At 47.6% G+C, this 23406-nt stretch overlaps 1 protein-coding gene across 6 annotated transcripts in view; it reads right to left on the bottom strand.

Moving 5' to 3' along the window:
- Positions 1-23406, bottom strand: part of Rbp6 (RNA-binding protein 6) — a 191368-nt gene that overhangs the window by 94925 nt on the left and 73037 nt on the right. For all 6 annotated transcript variants that reach the window (XM_033384869.1, XM_033384873.1, XM_033384874.1 and 3 more), the window contains 2 exons: positions 10851-10935; positions 7190-7231 (listed from right to left, as the gene is read on the bottom strand). In XM_033384869.1, the coding sequence (XP_033240760.1) occupies positions 7190-7231; positions 10851-10935 (127 nt within the window). The remainder of the gene's footprint in view (positions 1-7189; positions 7232-10850; positions 10936-23406) is intronic.

Genomic DNA, 23406 nt, shown 5'->3' with positions numbered 1-23406 from the left:
AAGGGGATCGAAGCTGGGGATACCCTGGGAGAGGGAATACCCAAGTTCCTATAAGTTCCTCTATATACGCTCAAGGGATTCCGGAAATACTTTATTCCGTGTTCTGTTTTCTGTTGTCCAATCCCCAAACGCCACACGGCACTTTCCAGGGTATGTGTCCTCGTAAAAGAGACTCTCAAATCAAATGAAAGGCAGACAGAACGACAGATAAGGACAACAGCAGGGCAAGGAGCACAGAGAGAGAGAGAGAGAGAGAACTATATACAGTTAGATGGAGTAAGACAAAGATAGAGAAGGCAAGCAGACGCAGACAGACGATGATTGTTGACAGTTGATGGGGCAACAACAGCACCACTTGCAATTTCCCAATTTGATTATTTTGCCAAGAAGCTAAATAAATATATTTCTATGCGCCAATTCTATATGCTAAAGGGGGGGGCAGCACCTGGCGCTGCAACATCCCACTGGGGGTCTCTCTGGGTCTCTCTGTGTGCCGTTTATTATGCGTAGAAAGCCCGGAGAAAGTTCCTACAAAAGTAATAACGCCACAGAAAAGTTCAAACTTCAATTGAAATAAATTAATTTCAACATTCGGACTGACAGACAGGCGGACAGTCGGACAGTCGGACGGGCGGCAACTAACTCGACAATTACACACACACTGCAAAAAGAGACAGTCCCAGAGAGAGAGAGAGAGGGAGACAGGGAGAGAGGGGGAGGGGGGCGGGAGAGGGGGCGGGAGAGTGGCTCTGAACCGCCACATAAAATAGTTTGAAGAACTTTCCCTGTCTCTGTCTATGTTTTTTTTTACTTTTTTTTTGATTTGGTGCCCGGTTGCCCTGTGCCCCACGTGCCACATCTCTGTTGTTGTAAATGTAAAATAATAACGACAAAATTGCACTTTCAACTTTTCGACTGCCGCTCTCTCTCTCTCTCTCCCTCTCTCTCTCGAGTTCTATTGTCTGCACGGGAAAGTTGAATTAATCGAGGGCATGCCACACCCCCCAAACCCCACCCCACAGCCCACCCCAAACAGGCAACTGAAACTGCAGTCAGACGCATACTTCCGACATAGTTTGGCTGCCTCTCGACGACTGTTTCATCTTGATTGATTACATATTTTACAAGTTATTGCACACACACACACACCTCTGCTCTCTCTCTCTCTCTCTCTCTCTCTGCGTGTGTGTGTGTGTGTGTGGGGGTGGGGGTGGCAGTGGTGGAGACGTGTGAGAAATACACGGTATTTATTAGATTTATGGCTTGGCTTTCATGTCTGTTTCGGTTATAATGGGATTCTGCCCCAAGAACTGAATTCAGACACAACTTTTTAATGTATTGGAAATTCACTTGACTCCCTCCCCCACCCCCTCCCCACCCCCCACTCTCCCTCTCTCTCTTTTGCTCTTGTGAAATGCTGCAACAACGCATCCGTGTGGCAGGCACCCGTAGGTAGAAGAAGAAGAAGAAGCAAGAAAAAATAAAGTAAAACTCATGTCGAGAAGCGGTAAGCTGTGGCAATTGACTGAAACTGCCGGTTTAAATTAGAAAAGTTTGCACAATGTAAGTGTACAACTCCCCACCCAACTCTGCCACATGCCACACACACACACACAGAGAGAGGGAGAGAGAGAGAGCGAGACAGATAGACTGTGGGTAGGAAGCACATTCGAGCGTGTTAATTTAATGGAAAACGATGCCACAGGACAGAGAGCGCCATTGATGGGCTTGAAGAGGGAAATGTGTCTGTGTTTCGACACGAAATTTGTCAAAGAAATGGAGCTGCCGAACTTCAGGATTGAGATTTTGAGGATGGCATAATTCCCCCGCCCCCTCATCAGCAGAGAGAAACAAAGATAGTTTCCATGGAACGCCAGGGAACCCCCTCAAACCCCTCAAACCAGTAATCGAGCGATAATCCCCACATATATTCCCCTTTTTTTCCGTAATCCAGGAACTAAACTACCAACTGGAGGAGGCTCCACGGAGGAGCCGTGGACTGTAATCAACTCATTTTGCCGCATGAATATCCCTGCCACACTTATCCGCAAAAACAAGTTTATCTACCGCCGTAAAGTGAGCCGTACTCCACTCCGGCGGGGCGAAATCTATGCGTATAATCCACTTATGGCCACACCGTACGGACAGGCTCTTGTACGCACCTCAACTCCGGCATTAAAGGATTTTCCCCTCCCCTCCCCCCCCCCTCACTCCAAGCACGCACTCCACAGCAGCGCAGAGAGCAGGGAGGTGGGGGGGTTGGGGGGCGGGACACACACATGGATTTCTTTTGTTCCGAACAAACAGTCATAAATCCTAGCCCCAAGTTCAAACTGTATCTGGTTTTTGGGGGGGGTGGGGGGAGTGGCCAGTGGCCCCAGCATTCTGTGGATTCCGTTCTTTTCCGTTCCCTTATTTTATGTGGCACTTATATGGGGCATGGCTGGCAGGACACAGCGTGCCCCAAAAAAGAAATCCATTTCACTTATTCCTCATGCACTTTTATGGCTCTAGTCCGCCGCCGCCGTCGACGTACAAAATTTTGCACATTAAAAGCGAACTTTTTTACATGACATATGTATGCCAGAGTTGGAGCCCCATCCGCGCCGTGCCGTGCCCCGTCTTAGCCCACTTTTTGGCTTCTTTTTGGCCAAATGTTGCTGGGCTCTTCCGCCTTCTTTATGGGTGGGGGCGGGCCAACTGTGTCCCCTTCCACACTGGGTGGTTCCTTCGGGCTAAATAAGGACCTCTCCGCTGTCCCATCCTTGGTCATATGTGAGCCTGCCTTCCGTCCCATAGATGGTCATAAATGGCTCCCTCTTCTGGCCCATTCCTGGTCCCATACGAGCCCCTCTTCTGCCCCATTCCTGGTCTCATAGGAGTCTCTCTTCCGCCCCATTCCTGGTCACATAGGAGCCCCTCTTCTGCCCCATTCCTGGTCATACATGAGCCTCTCTGTTGCCCCCCTGTTGGCCGCTTCTAGGCCCCCTCTGCCTCCCCCTTTTGGCCACATATAAAGCTTACTCAAATATACATTTCATATTCATGGTGAGGCGCTTAAAAAGCCAAGAAATTAACTCCGGAAAAGTGTGGAAAGAGCTGCCAGCGATAGAGTCGATGGGACATGTGTAGGGCAAAGCCCTCCCCCTGCCCACCCCCCCCCCCCCTTTCCAATGGTTGGGGATTAGGGGTAGAGGCCTACTTAGCACCCCCCCTCCCCTCCCTCAGCGTACCGTTTCCTCTTGCCCGTCGAGAGTTTTCCATGGGTTTTCCACACTATTTTGTGCTTAGTCGGCGGCTCATCTGCATTTTATGGTCCAAAAAAAAAAAGAAAAACATCATCATAATTTTTTCGCATTTCATTATGGCGCGCACTGTATGCGTGTGTGTCTCTCTCTCGCTCAACCTTTCTCTAGTGAAAACTTGGAGCAGCATCATTTAGTATGCTTCATTTCATTATGTCCCCCCCCCCCCTCCCTGCCCCTGCCCCTGCCATTCTCCTTCTCTCTGTCTCTGTCTCTGTCTCTCATTTTGAAAAACTCTTAACTTTCGCTGCAACCGCAAGCATTTTGGGGCCGCATTTTGTGGGCAATCCTTCTGTGTCCTGGTTCCCGTTCCCGTTTTGGTTCTGGTTCTGGTTCGTCCTTAGCAAACGGTGCGAGAAATTGTCCTCTCTTTTACCTCCATTTCCCCCCCGTCTTCACCCGCCTTAACCGCTTTTCCTTGCGCCATTTCCCTATGCCTTTCCTTTTTGCTTTTGCTTTCTCTTTTTTTTTTTTTTTTTTTTTGGATGTCGCTTGCAGCTTTCTTTCTGTTTGCTTTTTTTGTTGTTGCTGGCAGAACTCCTTTGGGTGTCTCTGCCATTTGCCTCGCACTAAGCCCCCTCTCCCTCCCCCTCCCCCTCCCCCTCTCACTCTCTTCGCTCTGTCTCGCTCTGTCAGTCATTTTTTCCTCGTAATTTTCATAAGCAGCCGTTAGACGTTGGATTTATGTTTTTAAACGCCTTTTAATATGCGAGAGGATATTCGCGCGTAGCTGCCGCCCGAATCCCCCTCCCCCCCCCTCCCCCAACAAGACACAAAGCCACTCGGCAAATGCCGCATAGCCACCGTGGTCCTAGCCAGCCGCCACTCACCCCTCACCGCTCACCCCCTGCATGCCACATCCGTAGCACCATCTTTATCCTTGTTGGAGCTTCTTCTTCCTCCTCCTCCTCCTTCCTCCTTCGTTCTTCTTCTTCTTCTGGCTTCTGGCTGTCGTTTCTTGGTAACGCGCCGCAAATCCAGTGAGAATGCGTTTAAAAAAATATTATAATAATAACATTACGTAAATAATTGTTGGCTGCTGCTGCTGCTCCTCCTTCCAGGGGGTGGGGGGGGGGGAGACAGTCGACTGCTGAGTGGGTTCGGTGGTTATTGCAGGGTGCCAGGCACGCGCCGCTGGAATAGCAACGGAAATCAGCTGCGTGTTGATAAGCACGCATAGCTCTGTGGAGGCGGTGGAGGTGGTGGTGGGGGGTGGGGGGCAGTAGGGAGCAGGCAGCAGGCACCATGAGGCAGAAACAGAAATTCGAAGGCTGAACAGCAATTCAAAGGGGGGCCAACCTTAGCTGGAAGATGGAGCCCTCTTCGAGTTTGTTTCCTTCTTCTGCCAAATGTATCTGTATCTGTGTATCTGTGTGTGTGTGTGTGTTTGCGTGCGTATTATGGTGTGCTTTGCGGTTTTTTTGTACCAGGAAAACGCTACCGCTAGACGAAGAGCGGAATATCCTACTCCGGAATATAATATTAGACAATTCCAAGAATTTCCAATACACTATATCTGCGTCCTATATATAGAGCCAGAGCCATGGAACCCTGCAATTGATTCGATTAAGTGATTCCAGGAATACAAGACCCCCCCTTCACCCCCTTGATCAGATTCGAGGGACAATTGAATGAAAACGGTATTTTATTTTATTGCCATTTAAATGGCAAATCAATCAAGGGACCTGCACTTCTGTCCAAAAATTAATAATTCCCTTATTTTCAATAATTTGAAAACAAATCGCAATAAAATGCACAAATATCGCTTAATTGAATACCCCAAAAAAAACACACACACACACATATATATACATAAATTTAGGTGTTGTTTAATTGTGTTTTCTATAATCGAACAATGCCCATATTGACCTCGAAAACCAGAAACCGAAATAATTTATTTGTTGTATAATTTAAATGCAACAAAGAAGGGGGAAAATCGAATGAAATTTGTTTGGGGGAAATCTCTTTGCTGCTCCTGCATTTGTTCCTGCTGTTAGCCAAAGGATCCTTCCTTCTTGCAGAGCATTATGTGTCCCAAGAAGGTAAGGGCGGGGGGGCGGGGGGGAACCCCAAAAACACAGAGGCACATTTGTAACGCGCTGTCTAACCGGCCTCAGGAGATGGTGGCTGGCGAGGGGGGGGCAGGGACACGGAACAGGCACAGGCACAGGAGCACCCAAAAATGTGCGTGCAAGAGAAATTGAGAAAGGCAGAACCAAAAAAAAAACGAACGAAAGACAAGAAAAGAAAGACAGGGTAGAGCTCTGCCTGCAGACAGAATCACTCCACACACCACCTTCGCCCCCCACACCCCCACCCCCATCACTTTTGGGTGAAAATTTTGTTGTCATCATCACTTTAAGAGAGACAGAGAGAAGGTGCGGCAGAGGGAGGGATGGGGAGAGGGAGAGGGAGAGAGAGAAATGCTTGGGTGACGCTGAAGGTAAAGTCCTGTAGACAGGGGAAGCCAAAGCCACCGACGCCTGTCAGACACAAAGTTATCTTCTTTCCTCCCTCCACCCCTCCAGCCCGCCACCACAGCTCCCACGGTTTTTGCAGCCTGTTTTCGTTGTTGTGTTTCCTCGCTTTTTCCTGTGGTTGTTGTTGTCATCTTCCGTTTTTAATTTCATCTGCCATTTACTGCTACTTATGACACATCCTTTTTGCCGCGGTACCCCCCGCCTCCCCCCACTTGCACTGCCACTCCATTCACAGAGCCACCAACAGGACAATCCGCCGACTCCCCACCAGAACCTGAGCTCTGAAAGACTCCCCACAAAAATATCTGTATCTGTCCCATTTTTGGTATTTCTGTTTCCCTTTTTCTTTTTTCATATATTTTATTTTTTTTTTTCGCTGGTATTATTATACTCTTTCAGGAGGCTATGACGATTTGGAAAGAGGGAAAGTGAAGCAAATTCGAAGACAAATCAAAACAGAATTTACGCACCAAAAAAAGCGTCGCGTTTGCTGAAAGAGCGAGCCGAGTGGGCAGCAGCTCGCAAACGAAACGAGCATGATCGGACATGTTCAACAGAGGGAGAGGCAACGAACTGAACTTGCTCTCAATGCAAGAATCGCAGCAGCTCGGAATGGGAAGCCGAGCGTCGCGCTTTATTGTTGTTGTTGTTGCTGGAGCGACGCAGCTGCGAGTGCATTTGTTGTGCCGTGAGAGCGAACAAAGCCTCGTAGAGCAAACGAAGATCAAGAGATAAGACAACAGACCAAATGCTAGACGAGGAAAGAGAGTCGTAGCCTGAATTTTGTTATTCCCTCCCTGCACATGGAAGCGCTGAAAGCGAGAGTCGTGGCCCAGGCTGAGTTCAGCTTTTCGATGACGAAACGAGCAGGATCGGAAATGTTCGTCGGAGAGAGAGGCAATGCAAGAATCGTAGCAGCTCGGAATCGGAAGCCAGCGTCGCGCTTTATTGTTGTTGTTGCTGAGCGAGCTGGAGCGACGCCACTGCGAGAGCATTTGTTGTGCAGATCAAATAAAGATAAAACTGCACTGCTCGAAACGGCATACAACAAAAATGCAAGAAGAGCAGCTTCGTCTGTAACGCTAATATGTGCATTCATGTGTATGTAATTTAGTACATACATATATTCTCAAGCAATCTTCAAAGCCACTTTTTCCCTCTGTTTAACTTGTCACAAGGCTCTAATTTTCCATAAATGGTACAAGTAAGATCTTAAGATCCATGGGAAATACCCTAGGAATCAATACTTTAAATAGTTATAAGGTTTTTAAGACATTTTTTTTGTTTCTAACGAAAAATCCATCCACTCCCTTTTATTTTATAGGGTATACAACGTTTCGACTTTCGAAACTAGATTTCGTTGGCATTTTCTTGCTGTATTTTTGGTAGGAGATTGGTACTTACCTTGGGATGTGCACGTCGCGGAAAAGCTACTTTTGGATCGACCTGCGGAAGAGAAGAGGAGAGCAACGTGAGTGAAAGAGAGATAGCGTGAGTGGGGGGGGTTAATGGGCAGCACTAAGGGTGGGCGGGAGGGTGAGGGGGTTGGGGAAGGGGAAAGGGAGTGTAGGGAAAAATCGTATGCTTAATGACATTTAAATGAAAAGAACATTTCGCGCAACTCTTCATATTAATAGCGTAGCATAAATCTTGCATAAGCCCTGCACTGCACATTAAATGAAATTGCCCCAAAGTGGAGGCATGATGCCACACAGGGGGTGGGGGGTGGGGCTGGCTGTGACTGTGACTCTGACTGTGGCAGTGGCTTTGGCTGTGGCAGTGGCTCTGCCAGTGGGTGGCTCTTCAAGCTGAGCACGCACGAATTAACGCGTAACAAATTGCTCGGCCAGCGGGCAAAAGGCAGAAAGGGGCGTGGTGGCGGAGGCGGGGTGGGGGTAGATAGGACACTGCCGCAGAGGGGGAACAACCGAGAGATTTCTCTCCTTTGCGACTTACGCCAATAAGCAGCGTCATTAAAAATAATTAAAAATCATAAAAATTCAATTTTAAGCACTTTTTTTTCTCTCGTCTGATTTTCCTTCCTTTTTTCTCCTTCTTCGGGTTGGTTTTTCCTTGTGGCTTCCACATTAGTGGGGGCGAAGCCTGAGAGACAGCTCGTCTTGACAGGTCCCCCCGCCCCGCCACCAATGCAGGGGGGGTGGCGGGGCATGGATGTATCCTTGGGATCTGCGACTAAATCTCAGCCAAACTGAAGTGCTTCTGTTGCAGTATCTTAAGCCAATGAAGTGGGGGTGAGGGGAAGGGGGGATGGGGAAAATTACTGGCAAAATGGGCTCAAGGAAGCAACGCAATATCCTCTGGCGAAATCACAGATGAAAAGTTGTCACAGGACACGAATGTGACTAGGATCTAGGCAGGACATGCGGCAGGCCATGCGGCAGGCGGCAGGCGGCAGGCGTCGGTGGCTGCCTTCTCTCTCTCTCTCTCTCTCTGTGTGTGTCTGTGTATGTGTGTGTGCCGTGTTGATTTCCTGTGTTGCAGGACAGAAAACGGGAAAAACAACGGCAGCCGCATGGCGGGAAATTGATTTTTAGATTAAAATTAAAACTAATCAGCGTTGAGTGCGGCACGATAGAGAGGGAGCGGGCGAGAGGGAGAGAGAAGGGGGGGGGGGGGGAGGATGAGTGAAAAGTGGGCAAAAGTGGGGGTGAGCTGGCCCCCTTTTTTTTCGGTGGAAAAACACATCAGGCCGAAAAACCGTAACGTAAAATGAAATGAAATGAAATTCATTTTCGTTTCGTTTTCGTTGCTGTTCAGCCAAACGGAAACACGGAGAATCCCTGACCATTCAGTGAAAAATCAAGGAGACCGAAGAGCGGCGGCGGGAATATGTATATCCTGTACACACACACACATACACACACAGATACGGTGTATCCAACAGATATTCAACATATAAATACGTGTCCATGTATGTGAATGCAGTTTTGCAAAAATTACACATAAATGCGAGAGGGTAATGCGCATTTTATTTACAGTTGGAAAGGCATATTCAAAAAGCCTGATCAAATGGACATCGCTTGGAAGGACATCCATCTGACCGTCCATTCATTCATCCGTCCAGCAACAGCGACAGAGGAGCTTCACTTAATTAGGCTAATGCCAATGCGGCGTATGCGTAATGCGTCTGAAATGCAATTACAGCAGAGTCTTCACTGTACGAAGGGATGTGCATATGTAAATGTGGGCGTGGATTGGGCGGACAGACGGCTAATCAAAAGCCGCATTTTTCTGCTCCCAGAGTCTGATTTTGGAATTCCTCTGAATGGAGGAATGGAGATCCTTTAAAGTTAATTATAGCTAGTGAGCTAGCGATGAGATGGGTATGCCCTCTGTCCCTCAAAGGGCAATGTTTAGGACCATCAAAAATAGCCAACAATTCGATTAATGTTGTAGAAATAGCATGACGGCGAGGCGTTACATATCTCCTTGGAATATCGATCTGTAAAATCTAGATAAGGCCAGCTGCATCTAATGGAACTACCCAGTTTAGGCCTGAACTTAAACACCTTCGGGGAGCTCCACCTCCAGAGCTATAAGAAAGCTCAGACAGTTCAAATTTCGTTGTGATTAATTCGATGATTATGGATCATCGTAACCGGGAAGCCCAGGTCTTCCAGCACACGATCAAGTGTCTGGAGGAAGGTCAAACAATCTATGCTTCGCAGCACAGAGATTTATTTGCTAAATTCTCCAAAATTCAATGAATTTTTCAATAAAAAACGGAAACATTCTGGAAGGATTTTCCACCTTTTTTTCGGGAAAGTACGAATATGTAGGGGAAGGCTCTCTGGACTCTGGATTCTGGACTCTCGATTCTGGACTCTCGTTTAGGGACTCTCGATTCTGGACTCTCGATTCTGGACTCTCAATTCGGGACTCTCGATTCTTGACTCTCGATTCGGGATCTTCGATTTGGGACTCTCGATTCGGGACTCTCGATTCTGGACTCTCGATTCTTGACTCTCGATTCAGGACTCTCGATTCTGGACTCTCGATTCAGGACTCTCGATTCTTGACTCTTGATTCAGGACTCTCGATTCAGGACTCTCGATTCAGGACTCTCGATTCTTGACTCTTGATTCAGGACTCTCGATTCTTGACTCTCGATTCGGGACTTTCGATTTGGGACTCTCGATTCGGGACTCTGGATTCTGGACTCTGGATTCTGGACTCTCGATTCTGGACTCTATATTCTGGACTGTCGATTCGGGGTCTGGTTTCTGGACTGGGACTGCTTCACTCTTGCTTCGTGCCTTAATTTGGCTTGGAATATAAACTGCTTTTAAATTAAATTTCTAATACTTTTCCAGTCTATAACGGGCCCGGCCTGGGGCTACTATAATATGTAGAGTTGTTCTTTAACGCCTCGCTGTACTGCCATGTCCCAAAATGACGGACTTTTACTACCAAAAAGATACTTTTGATGGCACCCGAAATTTCATCAACTAATCATAATATTCTCCCTTGAACAACAGGAAAAAAAAAAACAAAAAAAAGAGCCACCATTGCAGCTTATTTGATGTGCTTTTGGCTCCACTCTCCTCTCCTCCCCCCTCCTCTCCTGCACTCTTACAGGTAATTAAAAATTGTTTGGCCTTTACATCGCCCTCCACCCCCACCTCCGCCTCCTCCTTTTTTTTGGCAACGATTTTTTATGGTAGTTTTGCTGTTGTTGTTGTTGTTTTTATTTGGCAGAGACACTGTTATGCTTTGACTTTCTAATTGCTGTCAATAAACGTGGAGTAGAGTGGTGAAGAGAGGGGAAGGGAGGAGAGCAAGGGAGGGAGCCCCAGAGAGAGGCTCACAAATTTATGTTGGTGATGAGATGACGTCGCGCCACTGCTTTTGAGCAAATATTTTGCATAGTTTTCCCTCAAGTGGGGAGTCTTTTTTTTTCTTTTGATTTTTGTTTGCACACACAACAAAAAATGAGTGGAAAATAGTGAAAATAGGGATATAGCTCAGGTCTATGCTGGTAGAAAGGGGGATGGGGAGGGGGGGGGGGGGGACGTATGGGGTCTATAAACATTCAAACATTTACCTTTTTGCCATCCAGCTCGTGTGTGCCTTGGGTGAGTACCTTATCCACGCTATTTGGATCGCTGAATGTGACAAAGCCAAAGCCTCTGCAACGACAAGAACCGTACCGGGAACAAAAAAAGAGAGAAGAAAAAGATGGCTAGATAGATAGATAGACAGATAGATGGATATATGTATGGTATAGTATGTGTATAAAGTGTGAGAGGGAGAGAGAGAAGGGCTTGGAGAGACGTTGGAGAGAAGTTCCTGCAAATATTTGCACAACCAAAAAGCAGACGGAGATGGAGACGACGGTGCGAGGTCCTCGAGAGGCAAGTAACTGAAACTGAACCTGAATCAACGGAAACGAGAGAACCGACCCAGGACGGACGGACGGGGGGGTACAAGGGGTTCGGCGGGGCTGTGGGGGGTAACTGGGACCTGCTGCCATCGTCAGTTTAGCACGTGCGCCAATTAGGCGCTCAAATTACATCAAAATATTGTCAGAGAGAGAGAAAGAGAGGGGGGGGGGGCACTAGGAGGGGGCACGGTACTCCCGGCTCCCCTTTTTTTCGCCGAACAGTTCGAAGCCGCTAACGGCAGACGCTTACAAGCCATTACACTCTGCCCCACACTCTGTGCCCCACACTCTCTGCCCCCCCAATCTCCCCGTCTCTCTCTCTGTCTCTGTCTCTCTCTCTCTCTGTCTTTCGTTCGTGTTGTGATAAACTTATTCTTGTTAAATATTTAATTAAAATGCTTATTATCTCGCACTGCATTTTAATGAGTCTCCCATGCCGCCAAAAACCGAAACTCGGAGGCTGAAACCAGAGCCAGAGCCAGAGACAGAGCCAGAAGCGAGATTCAGAGAGTCGGAGGCACAATCCACAGCCAGAATGAGGCACAGTGGCAGAGGCAGCAGCAGCAGCAGCAGCAGCATCATCACCCAGACAGCAGCAAAAAGACAACAAACCAGTTCAGAGATTTTTGGCTATGGCTGTGGCTGCCGCTCTGCCGCTCTGCCACCTCCCGCCACCTGCCACACACCCGTTTAAGCTCTCTGCCTCTGCCTCTGCCTCTCTGTCTGTCCCCGTCTGTGTGGCACGTTTATGTTTATTTGAGTTTTGCCACTTGGCAGCAACGCTTAACGAGGCATCTCCTCCTGGCCCTCTTCCTTCAGACGCACCACCGTGCAGGCCAAAGCCCACAGACACATGCTCGTATTTGTCTTGCTCTTTTAAGCCCAATCGTGCCGCCACCCCTGATCCCCAGTCCGGCAGGCCCCCCTCCCTCCCCCTCTCTGTCTCTCAATCGGTATCCAAGAGGAGAGCAAAAGAAGAGCAACCGCAAGCACAGACAGTAATTAACGACGATTCTATTGCAATTGTGGCAATTGTTACGGTACTGATTCCATGATTCCATGACTCCATGACTCCATGCCTCCCTGGATATCCGTGCCCCTTCCTGTCCTGCAAGGTCACTGTGTGGCACTACCTCTAATGGTCCAGCCACCATCCCTGGGGGTCCAAATGGTCAACTGGTACTGGAATTACTGCGATACACCCCGTTTATGGCCCTCATTTTATGCATTCAAGGGAAAGATATATTAATAGGAGAAATTATGGTGAAAGTTCCTGGAAGAGGCAGGAGCCTTAGAAGGAGCCACTAACGCAAAAACTTGGGAGAAAATACTGCAGATAGGCTGGGCTATCGGAAGGGTTATTTAGAGACACATCTGTGGCTGTTCAGATACATTTATCACTGAAAAACTGAACATGGAATCCCATTGAATGTTTCCCTCTTTGAATATGGTTCTTCCAGGATACCCCAACGATTCTTTCACGTTCCTTTTACCCCAATATCTTATCTGCAAGCTCTATCTATGTTTGAACCAGCAAAGTATATCCTTTCACCATTGATCTTCCATTAACACCCAATATATACTACTATATCACGGGTGATACCATCCATACCCAATCCAGAAGTCTTTGGAAGGGTTCAGGGATCATTGATAAGGAAGCATTGAGGGATTTCTTGCGATACTGCTGGTGAATCGGTAGATGATTAGAATACGTACTAAATCGAGAAGAAAATAATATAAACAGGAGTGTTCTTTTACTTGGCTTTTCGAAGCCCATACATATCGATAGGCTCTGAGCCGATAACGAGGAGTCTATAAGGAGTCGATAAGGAGTCTATCAGACGCGTTCACCAGCACTCACAGAACATGATAGATGATAATAGTCTCCCCATACATGAAGCGTGATCCATCGCCCACTATCTAGCGATGAAATGTGCACATACACAGTCGTATATCCTCTTTTAGGCACACTTTTCTATCTAAATACGAACATATGTACTTTCCATCATCTGACCTGCCCCTTGTAGAACGGCATTCAATATCCATAAGCTTTGGAATGTTGGAATCTATCTGAATATTTTGGATCTAAGTGCAAGTTTCTTTATTACCTTTATAATACCGTATAAAATACCATTCTATACCAAATATCTCCATACAAGATATTCTAAATCTATCTATCTATGTGTCTATGTATCTAGCTATCTTTAAATCTATGTAACTAACTATCTATCCATCCATCCTATCTATCTATCATCTATCTATCTATCTATCTATATCTATATCTATCTTTATCTATCTATATCTACCTATCCATCTATCTATCTATATCTATCTCTCTAGAACTATCTACCTATCCATCTATCTATCATATCTATCTCTCTAGAACTATCCACCTATCTATATCTATCTATCCATCCATCTATCTATCTATCTATCTATCTATCTATCTATCTATATCTATCTATCCATCTATCTATCTGTCCATCCGTCTATCTATCTATCTCTATATATCCATCCATCTATCTATCCATCCCTCTATCTATCTATCTATATCCTCGAACATCTTCTATTTAGTATCACTGTTTTTTCTCTTTGCCCTTGCAGTACTTCTCCCTTCCTATAACCCCTCTCCAGTACCCCATCTATATCGTCTCCATATCTGTATCTTTATTGATTTATGCCATTATTCTCCTTCCATTCCGCACGGACATATGCCACTTAATCAGTCTATTGGTTATTCCACACTTAATTATTGTTTAAGCTCCACTCCTAATCTCCCTCTCCTCTCCACCACTCTTCTCTTGTCTCTCTCCCTCCCTCCCTCTGTTTCTTCGGTAAGATTCCTTGCATTTATTGGCAATACAAAGAAAATCCGAAACAAGAACAATTTCCTTGTTTGTGAAATTTATAAAAAAGATTTCCATATGCAAAAGGGACAAGTGGAAAACAGGAGACGAGGAAAAGGGGAAACGAGGAGACGAGGAAAAGGGGAAACGAGGAGACGAGGAAAAGCCTTTTTCCCAATGATTTGGCTTTCCATTTTGCCGTTCGAGTAACGAGTAACGAGAATCGAGAGTCATTATTATTATTATTGTACGAGTAGTTCTCCGATGGATTTTGGGGGGGTTCTTACTGGGTGGGGAGTGGGGTGGGGAGTGGGGTGGGGAGTGGGGTGGTGAGTGGGTTGGGGTGGGGAGGGATTCCTGTACAGCTGCTTCTGCTGGTAGTGCTGTTGCTGGTAGCATGCCACAGCACGGGGCACTGTCTGGTACTCTGCTACTCTGGTACTCTGATATTCTCGCATTAAATAAACATTTTATCGTGATATTTATAGAACATCGAATCGAACAACAATTTGTGTCTGTCTGTGTGTGTGTGTGTGTCTACTGTGTGTGTGTGTGTGTGTGTGTGCAATGTTGCAATTTGCGCAGCAAAAAGAGGCCTCCTATCCTTTCGTGCACCTATTAATATTGATTTAAATGGGGGTCGAGGGGGGGGGGGGGACGAGGGGAGGTTGCACTTTATGGGCTAGGGTGGACTGTAAGGGTCGTAGGCGTAACTTCAATCCAATGTTCAAGTGGGTCACACAAAATTGCAAAACGTTGCAAGGCGGCAGGCAGCAGCGGCAGGCGGCAGGCAGCAACAGAGGTTGAGGGAAAGTGCCACAAAGTTGAGGACAGAGATTGTTGCAATTGCTCTAGAGATACGGGATTGCACTGACAGGGGGCGAGAGAGAGTGCGAGAGAGAGAGAGAGAGAGAGAAAGACTCTCAAAGTGAAAAGCCACAAATTTAAAAGGCAAAACTCAAAAATAATGTGTCTCCTGTGTGCAATTTACTCACAAATTCAGATTCAATTTATGCAACTCGAGGCAGACAAGGCCCCCCCCCGGCCACCCCTCATGCTGCCACATGCCCCAAAAACGAAGGACAGAGGCACCAACGAGGGCGACGGGGCAGGGGCAGGGGGAGGGGGGGAGAGAGCAAGGCTCTCTGGATAACAACAGAAATGTGTGTGAGACCGGAGAGAGAAATGCAGAGACATTCAGGCTTGCCCCGCGCCTCCCCCTCACCCCTCTCGGGCAAGTGGTGTGTGTGTGGGGCAGGGGGCAGAGGGGAGAGGGGGGGGTGTGTGTACATGCAACTTGGGTTGCTTGTTGAATTTTATAAAGCCGTTTCAGAATGCTAATGAGCGCCACGCACACAAGCCAAGGATGATGCTTGCTGCTTGCCTCAACCTGTGGCAACAACAACAGCAACAAAACGGAAAAAAAACCAAAAAAAAAAAGAAAAAACGGGAAGAGGGGGAAAAGGGAAAAAAGGGTGAGTCTGCGACAGGTGAGCCACAGCCAGAGGCATGCTGTCGGCCAGGTGGGAGGAGGGGGAGGGGTGGCAGGGGCAGGGTGGCGGCGTGGCAATCATGTAACACATACAAAACACCGCAGACACGTAGCAAAACATCGGAGGGGGCGCACACACACGAAAGAGAGAGAGAGAGAGCGGGCAGGGGGGGTGCCTGGGGCGGGGGAGGGGTAGGGGGGAGGTTGGTAGGTGCTTATAAAAGCAAAATAAAAGTGTTATTTGAATTGAGGCAACAGCAGAGCTTGCAGCTTGAGCGTTGGGAAACTTTAGCCCCTCTCCCTCCCCCTTCCCCCCTTCGGCCGCCCCCCAAAGCCCAGAGATCCAGGACTCCAGCAGGACTGAAGCCGGAGCTTACGCACAATTTAGCAAAACACAACTCTTGTGCATGTATTTAGCCCTTCCGCAGATACACAGATACACAGATACACTCTCGCCTGACAGCAGATCCTGCAGATAGTTCCCCCCGCCCCCCTTCACAGGGCATCCTGCAGTTAAGTTGGCGGTTGGCTTCGTTGCGTCTTGCGTCTTGGATTACCGTAAATAATCTCCCTAAATGAGTTACCAAAAAACGGTCAAAGTTCAACCATCAAGGTGTTGCCACACACCACCCTCCAGCAGGGGGGGGGATGCGTGTGTGTGTGTCTGCTTTTGTAATCGCCACATTTGCCTTTGGGGCGCCACACACACACACACACACAGATAACAAACACATGTCCAGGCGGCATAGATCTGGCTAGGGGAAGGCTCCTCCTCCGAAGACCCCTCCGAAGGCCCCTCCGAAGGTGGATGCTGATGATATTCCAACCGCAAGGCAATAACCAAAGTCTGTAACTAAAGAGCAGGGGCAGGGGCAGGGGCAGGGGCTACGGGGTGCGGGGGGGTTGGGGGCTTGTACTCAGGATTACATGGGGGGAAAATGGTGATTGGTTTTGTGGTTTTTCCATTCCATTTGATATGCACATCTGAAGGAGTGTCTCCCCAACTGCAGGTAACCCCAGATGAACCCAGCACCCCCCTTCCCCTCCCACTCCGTTTTAATTGCCACAACCTCTTGGGCCTCTGTCGACCTCTCCAGCGTCTCTTTCATTTCGAATGACAAACTACTGAGAGAATTGCTCTTGAAGATTCAACGGAAGTAAGAAAACAATTGTCTCCGTTTCCCCCCCCGCGCACCCTTTGCTCTCGTGCCACTGTTGCAAGTTGCAGTCAAGGCTGAAAATGGGAAGTGGAACATTATATTGTCTATTCGTTGGCTCTAAAAAGCAACAGAAAAGCCGCAAGCCATGCCCTCAACCTTACAACAAGAGACATGGGCGCAGGGGCACGAGGGGCACGGAGGGGCACAGTGGCACGGAGGGGCATGGGCATGTGGCATGGGGCAAGCAGCACGACAGGAACGAATGAAAGTAGCTGACGGCTAACAAAACTTTCAATCCCTACATCGAAATGGATGACAGGGGGGTTTACGCGGGGGGAGGGGGGGGGGGGGGGGGGGGGGCGGCAACGGCAAACGCATATTCAAATGACTTTTTCGTGTAAAAATTTGCAGAACAAAACAAAACAAAAGGCAAGCCCCGCACCCGGCAGACGAAGGAACAATTGCAGAAGGGAATGCAACTTAAGACGGGGGGGGGCGCTATGCCCCAGATTGGTGGCAGGAGAACAAGAGGTGCCAGAGCGACTCAAGAGGCTCTGAAGCGCTGAAGCTTTGAAGCTGAGAGTTGGAGCAGGGGAGCAGGGGAGACTCCGCCAGAGACCAAAAGCGAAGACGGAGACGACGGCGGAGGCACTTCTCTAAGCCTTGGCTACAGGGGAGAGGGGGAGGGGGTAGGTGGAGGGGGAGAGTCAACGTCAAAATCCCGAAGCGCACTAACAAGCACTTGCACGCCGTCGCTGTCGCCCACCCTTCCCCCTTCCCCCGAAGGAGAGACCAGGACGAGGACCAGAGGACCAAAGGACCTGAGACCAGAGACCGATGGCCCGCCCGGTCGCCGAGGCCTTTGTGCGGTCGTTTTTGTGCCCGAAAATGTTTTGTTATGCGAATACCCAGCCATTGGCGGAGGTCCTGCGGGGGGTATATAGCATAGGGCCACAGCTAAAGGGATCACAGCAGCTTTCTTCATCTTCTGGCCATCAATGAGGGAGAGATCTCTCCTCTAAGGGGCTACCAGCTGATTCTAGCTGAGGGTTCCCAGTGGAAGGAACGTTTATCCATCGGGAGGCCTCTAGGATCCTCTCTCTTTCCAATCTGAAGGAATACGCCTAGGTATTACCCTCTGGGGTGTCGCTTATTCGATCCCAAAGATGGTCCAAGATTCTTTCTTAGCCTTTCCCGCCCCGCCCCTCTGATCTCCGCCCCTCTCTGTGCCCCCCTTTGGCCAGACTGCGCGCTGTCGTGTGAAGTGGGGCCGCGTGCATGAAACTTTCACAAGTGGCTTCCTGCCTTGGCTCTCTCGCACTCCAACCCACCCCCCCCCCTCTCCACCACCCCTCTCTCCGTCTCTCGCACTTTATAAGCCTACAACAGAGCGGGGCGCAGAGGCTGGAGGGGGAGTGCGGGGGCGGCAGTCGAGACCGAGACACCTCCTATGCGCCATGCCGCATGCCGCATGCCCCATGTTCCCACACGCCTACACACACTTTTTGCACGTTTTTATGTGCCGCCTTTTGTCTTTGTTGCGTTGTCGTTGTTGTCGTTGTTGTCGTCCTGTCGTGTCCGTGTCCGTGTCGTTTTCCTGGGCACAAAAATGCATCCTTGAACACGCACACTTAACTGTGTGGAGGCCTGCGTGAGTGGCACAGCCCCCCCCTCTCCACCCCCTGCCACTCCTCGCTCCCTGCTGCCTCTCTTTTTGGGGCAGCTCTTGTTGGAGGCTACTCAAGGCACTGGCATGGACACATTTAAGATGCGACGAGACGCGACGAGACGAGACTATGTTGCCACACCATCAACGAGAGTCCACCTCGAGAGTTTCGCTGTCTGTGTGTGTGTGTGTGTGTGTGTGTGCGTGCCCTTGCGTTGATGTGGCAGCCACCCCTGCCCCATGCCCCCTTGCCCCTCCCTATCTGTGCGCTATCTATGCGGGCTCGTGGGTAATTTTATTAATCCCAAAAAAGAGAAGACAAGAAAAGAAAAGCCTTAAGAAAAAGGGGTTTTCCTTTTTGGGGCGGCGGCGGTGAGGGGCGTGGGGGGCTAAATATTTAAATGTCCTGGCGGCCATTATGTGGGAATTTATCGATTTAGTGACAGTTTAAGGACACACATTATGGCCGGCCATTTGTTATGTTTTTATGGGCATTCGGTGGCCTGATGCCCCGTCTTGCCTCCTGCCTCCTGCCTGATGCCTCCTGCCTGCTGCTAATGTCAATTTTTGAGTGTTGTTGCCACATTAAATTTGTGTGCCAGCTGCCGCACACTCCCCGGCCCCCCCTCTACCCCTCTGTCGCTGTGCGACTCCCAGTAGAACGTCATTTAGTTGAGGCTTTCGGCTGCAGAAAGGTGACTTTATTTTATAATTCATTTTATTATTATTATGAAAAGTGCGGGGGCAGGGGCGGGGGGCAGTGCGGCTTGTTGGGGCAAGCAATTACAAAGGGGAGAGATCCAGGCAGAGTGAGTGATTAGGGGCGGCGGCAGGGAGTCTGTGGGGATCATAAAAATATGTATGTATATTCTTTCATTCTTTTGGGGGGCCTTTTTATTTTCATCAAAAAAAGAAAAACATAAAATGCGCATAAAAATGCGTCGCGAGTGGAAGGGGAGGGGGGCGTGGGCGGGGGAAAGCGCATGAAATAATCAACAGTAACAATGGCAGAGGAGAGAGAGGGGGAGAGGGGGTAAAGGGGGGGCTGGTAAATTAACGGGCGGGGGGTTTCGGTGGAGTGCTTCTCCACACACGAGTTGACAACATCCGAGTGTGTGTGTGTGTGTGTGTGTGTGTGACATCTCAACCAGCAATGGACCATGCCACTGCCTGCCTGCCTGCCACTGCCTGCCTGCCACTGCCTGCCTGCCTCTGCGATGGCCCTAATGGTCTTTTGCCTCCTGTAACTGACTGATGTTGATGCCACACACAAATACACAGAATAAGAGGGCGAGAGGGCGAGAGTGGGAAAGAGCAACGCCATAATTAATGATGAAAAATTGCTACACACACACACACACACACACACGCATACGGACACATGGACACAGAACATATGCAGCAGCCACGAGCCAAAACAAGGGGGGGGGGGGGGAGGGGGGTAGAGGGCAGAGCAGTGGAAGTGTGAGAAAGCTGGAAAAACAATAATGAAAGGCTGCTCTTCAAACAAGGTTCCGAATCTTAGGATACTCTCAGACTAAACAACGCGAAAAGTACTTCAAAATCGATCCACCGGCCAAAAATAAACCATTAAAAACTGATTTCCTTAAACATACAAGTATATTTAGGATTTTTCCTTTCACTCTATTGAAATATTCGATTCCTTCACTTTGGTATTTTTGTTTGGTTTTCTAAAGACACAGGATTTTCCTTTGCCATTATCCCCCTTTCCAAAGGGGCTTCTTGATGAAAGTTTCTCCCCCAAAGGCTCCCCCAGATATTGAACTATCTGAGGGGAAGTACCAGACATTATTTAAATTTTTATTGGCTTGGAATTTGGTAACGAAACGCCCGTAACATGCCACAGATGCCTCCATGGAGAACGGAAAAGATTTCGGCATTCAATAACTTGGAAAATTAACCCTCAATATTTAAGATATTACCAAGAAAAATGCTGTACAGCTAGGCCCACTCAATGAGCAGAGTTTGGAACCCAAAAGGCACTTCAGCGTTTTTATTTTGGTACCGTAACATCCGCTTATATTCTGGCCCATTAAGGTCTAAGGAATTACTTTTCAAATGGGACAAATTTTGGTTTCAAAAATTCAGTTTTTCATTATTTTTTTGGCCCACATGGTATTCATCGGATTGGGATTATATTTCTGAACGATTTCAATGGCCTATTGTTTTGAAATATTATAGTTTTTGGCACGGATTTTCCTTGTATTTTCCATGGCACATCTATGATGCTCCGATGTTGTTTCTCTTTCCCCAAATTCCCATAAAGAAACAACAAATTCTTGCTCAGAACCACTTGATTTTCGTGCCATCTTTTGCCTGTGCTTCGATTCCTTCGATTAATGGAACAAAAGGTCTCTCAGAAACTATTGCCACTTGGATACGCGGTATATTCTGCCCCTCGTAGAGTGTGTGGGGCCTCCTTCCAGGGCATAGAATCCACAGTACCCTCCCCAGTCGAAAGGGTACACGGTGGGGGGGGGCCTCTGTGGGCCTGGGAAATTAACATGAAAAGGGCAAAGCGCAGCTGCCACTCGCGCGTCCCTCCAAAATATGCGAGAAGATCCTGACATGGCGGGGCGATGCGAGGCCTGGTCAAGATGGGGCGACTGGAAGCTGGAGGTCTGCCAGAAGGTCGGCACACAGAGAGAGTGGGGGGAGGGGAAAACAAAGCAAAGAAAACAAACAACACACAACAAAAAAAAAGAGAGCACTTGGGGCATTAAGTGGCGCACTAAAGCGTCGAAATGTTTGAGGGTTTGAGTGGCCAAGTGATTAAATTGAGTTAATTATGTCCTTGGGGAGGGGCGGGGGCGAGGGGGGGGTGTGGTGCTGCAGGACAAATAACAGTTTCAAGTTGTATATAAATTATTGCAAGGATATAAAATGACACACACGAGCAGGCAAGCAGGCAGGCAGGAGGGCAGGCAGGAGAGCAGGCAGGAGGGCAGGAGGGCAGGGCATGTGTTACGCCAGAGTGCCACAAAAAAACGATAGAAAGAAGAAAAGGATATTCGGGGATTATCAAAGGAAACCTGCGGAACCCCCGAAAATAATCCCAAAAACAAAAAACAAAGTGCCAGCCTCTAAATCTCCATTAGAGATACATTTTTTGCGCTGAATGGATACGAATATTTCATGTTTCAAAAAAAAAAACGAAAAGGCAAATGAGTTGATGCCGATAATGTTGGCCGATAATTTCCACGAATTTTCTTTCGCAAGGAAAATGGCACAGCCATGTAATCGACGTTCTATCAAAAGCAACATTTGAATGGTCCTCCCCGGTCTCCCCCCCTGCTACGCTCGTTTATCCCTTTAGAATTCCTTTGAAATAGAGGAAGTGCCGCCCCCCCCGTGCCCTCCCCTGCCTGACATTGGGTATTGTATCGGAGCTCTTATCTGTAAAGCCGTTAAATTTATTATGCAATGCGATTCCTCATTCGATACTCATTTCAGGTACAAAACACTCCCTCTCTCTCTCTCTCGCTCACTCTCTTGTTTCCGCTCTCTTTTTTGCCCTCCTTTTATGACTGTCCAGCAAATAAATAAAAGAAAATGAAAATTTAACACTGGTTTAAAACAAGCAAACAAAAAGGTCCTATCTCGACGCTAAAAATACCTGAAAATACCACTGAAATGACACTAAAAATACCTAAATATACCAATGAAATGACACTAAAAATACGTAAATATACCACTGAAATGATCTCTACTTAAAAATACTTTAATATACCTAAAACTACCACTGAAATGACACTAAAAATACCAAAAAATACTAAAAAATACCTAAATATACCTCAAAAACACCACTGAAATGATCTCTTCTTAAATATACCTCAAAATACCACTGAAATAACACTAAAAAATCCTAAAAATACTTACAAATACCTAAATATTACTCAAAATACCACTGAAATGATCTCTACTTAAAAATACTTTAAAATACCTAAAAATACCACTAAAATTACACTAAAAATACTGAAAAATTCCTCAATATACAAAAAAATACCACTGAAATGATCTCCTTAGACATCCCCAAAAAAGTGTGCACTCGACAGCCCGCAGCTCTGGCATTAAACTTGTTCTAGGCGCCAGGTGTTCAAAGAGCCAAAAGGTGGCCCTAAAATTGATCTGATCGCAGAACATGTTTCAGCCATCTAGTAGATACGCTCACTCTAGATATGATCCTGGATTTGCGGGTTCAAAAACAAACGATTTATATGCCCCCGCATACCCTTTGAGTGCAGGGTATAAACATTAACAAGCGGCAGCCAGTAAAAAAAATTTAACTTAATTGCCAAAACACACACACACACAGATGGAGTAGGGGTGGCATCCACAACAGCCCAAAAAAAAAAAGAAGAAAAAAAAAGAAAAGGGTGTTGTTGCTGTGGTTCTGTTTTTTCCTCTGCTGCGGACGGGGGCAGGGTCTGCTGTTGGCGTGTGCGTGCGCCGCCGTGCGATATAATTTATGTTTCAATAACTTTCGAAACTCATTGAAAAGTCGCTTATGTTTGCTTCAATGGCAGCAGCAGCAGCAGCAGCAACAGGGGCAGTGGCAGCAGGCAGCAGGCAACAAAAGCAACAGCAAACATAAGGGGAAGAATGCTAAAAGTACAACAATAAATTGTTGGGGATTTACTTATGCGAAAGCGCGGGTGGAGTAGGATGGAGCCTGTTCCTGCTCCTGCTCCTGCCATTTGCCATTTTACTCAATTTTTTATTGTTGTTGCACTTCAGCGACCTCCTGAAAGTCTTTGTCTTTCGCCCGCACCCGCAACAGCGGCAGCGGCAGCAAAAGAAAATTCTCGCTTAAGTTGCAAAAAGTTTTTCCTATTTTTTTCTCCCCGCCCCCCCCTGCCAGCCTCCTTCTCTCGCGCTCTCTCTCTCTCTCTCTCTTTTTGTGAATGTATTTTGTTTTCCATTTGCTGTGCTGTTTTCTATTTTGTATTGTAATGTTTTTTGTTCTTGTTTTTTTTTGTGCTTTTAAAATTTATTTGCAAGTTTTCTAATTTGTATTTCACTTCATTTTATT

This window comes from Drosophila pseudoobscura, chromosome X, assembly GCF_009870125.1.
Source record: "Drosophila pseudoobscura strain MV-25-SWS-2005 chromosome X, UCI_Dpse_MV25, whole genome shotgun sequence".
NCBI lineage: Eukaryota > Metazoa > Arthropoda > Insecta > Diptera > Drosophilidae > Drosophila > Drosophila pseudoobscura.
The sequence above is the reverse complement of the archived record's forward strand: the minus strand, read 5'-3'. Positions and strand labels throughout refer to the sequence as shown.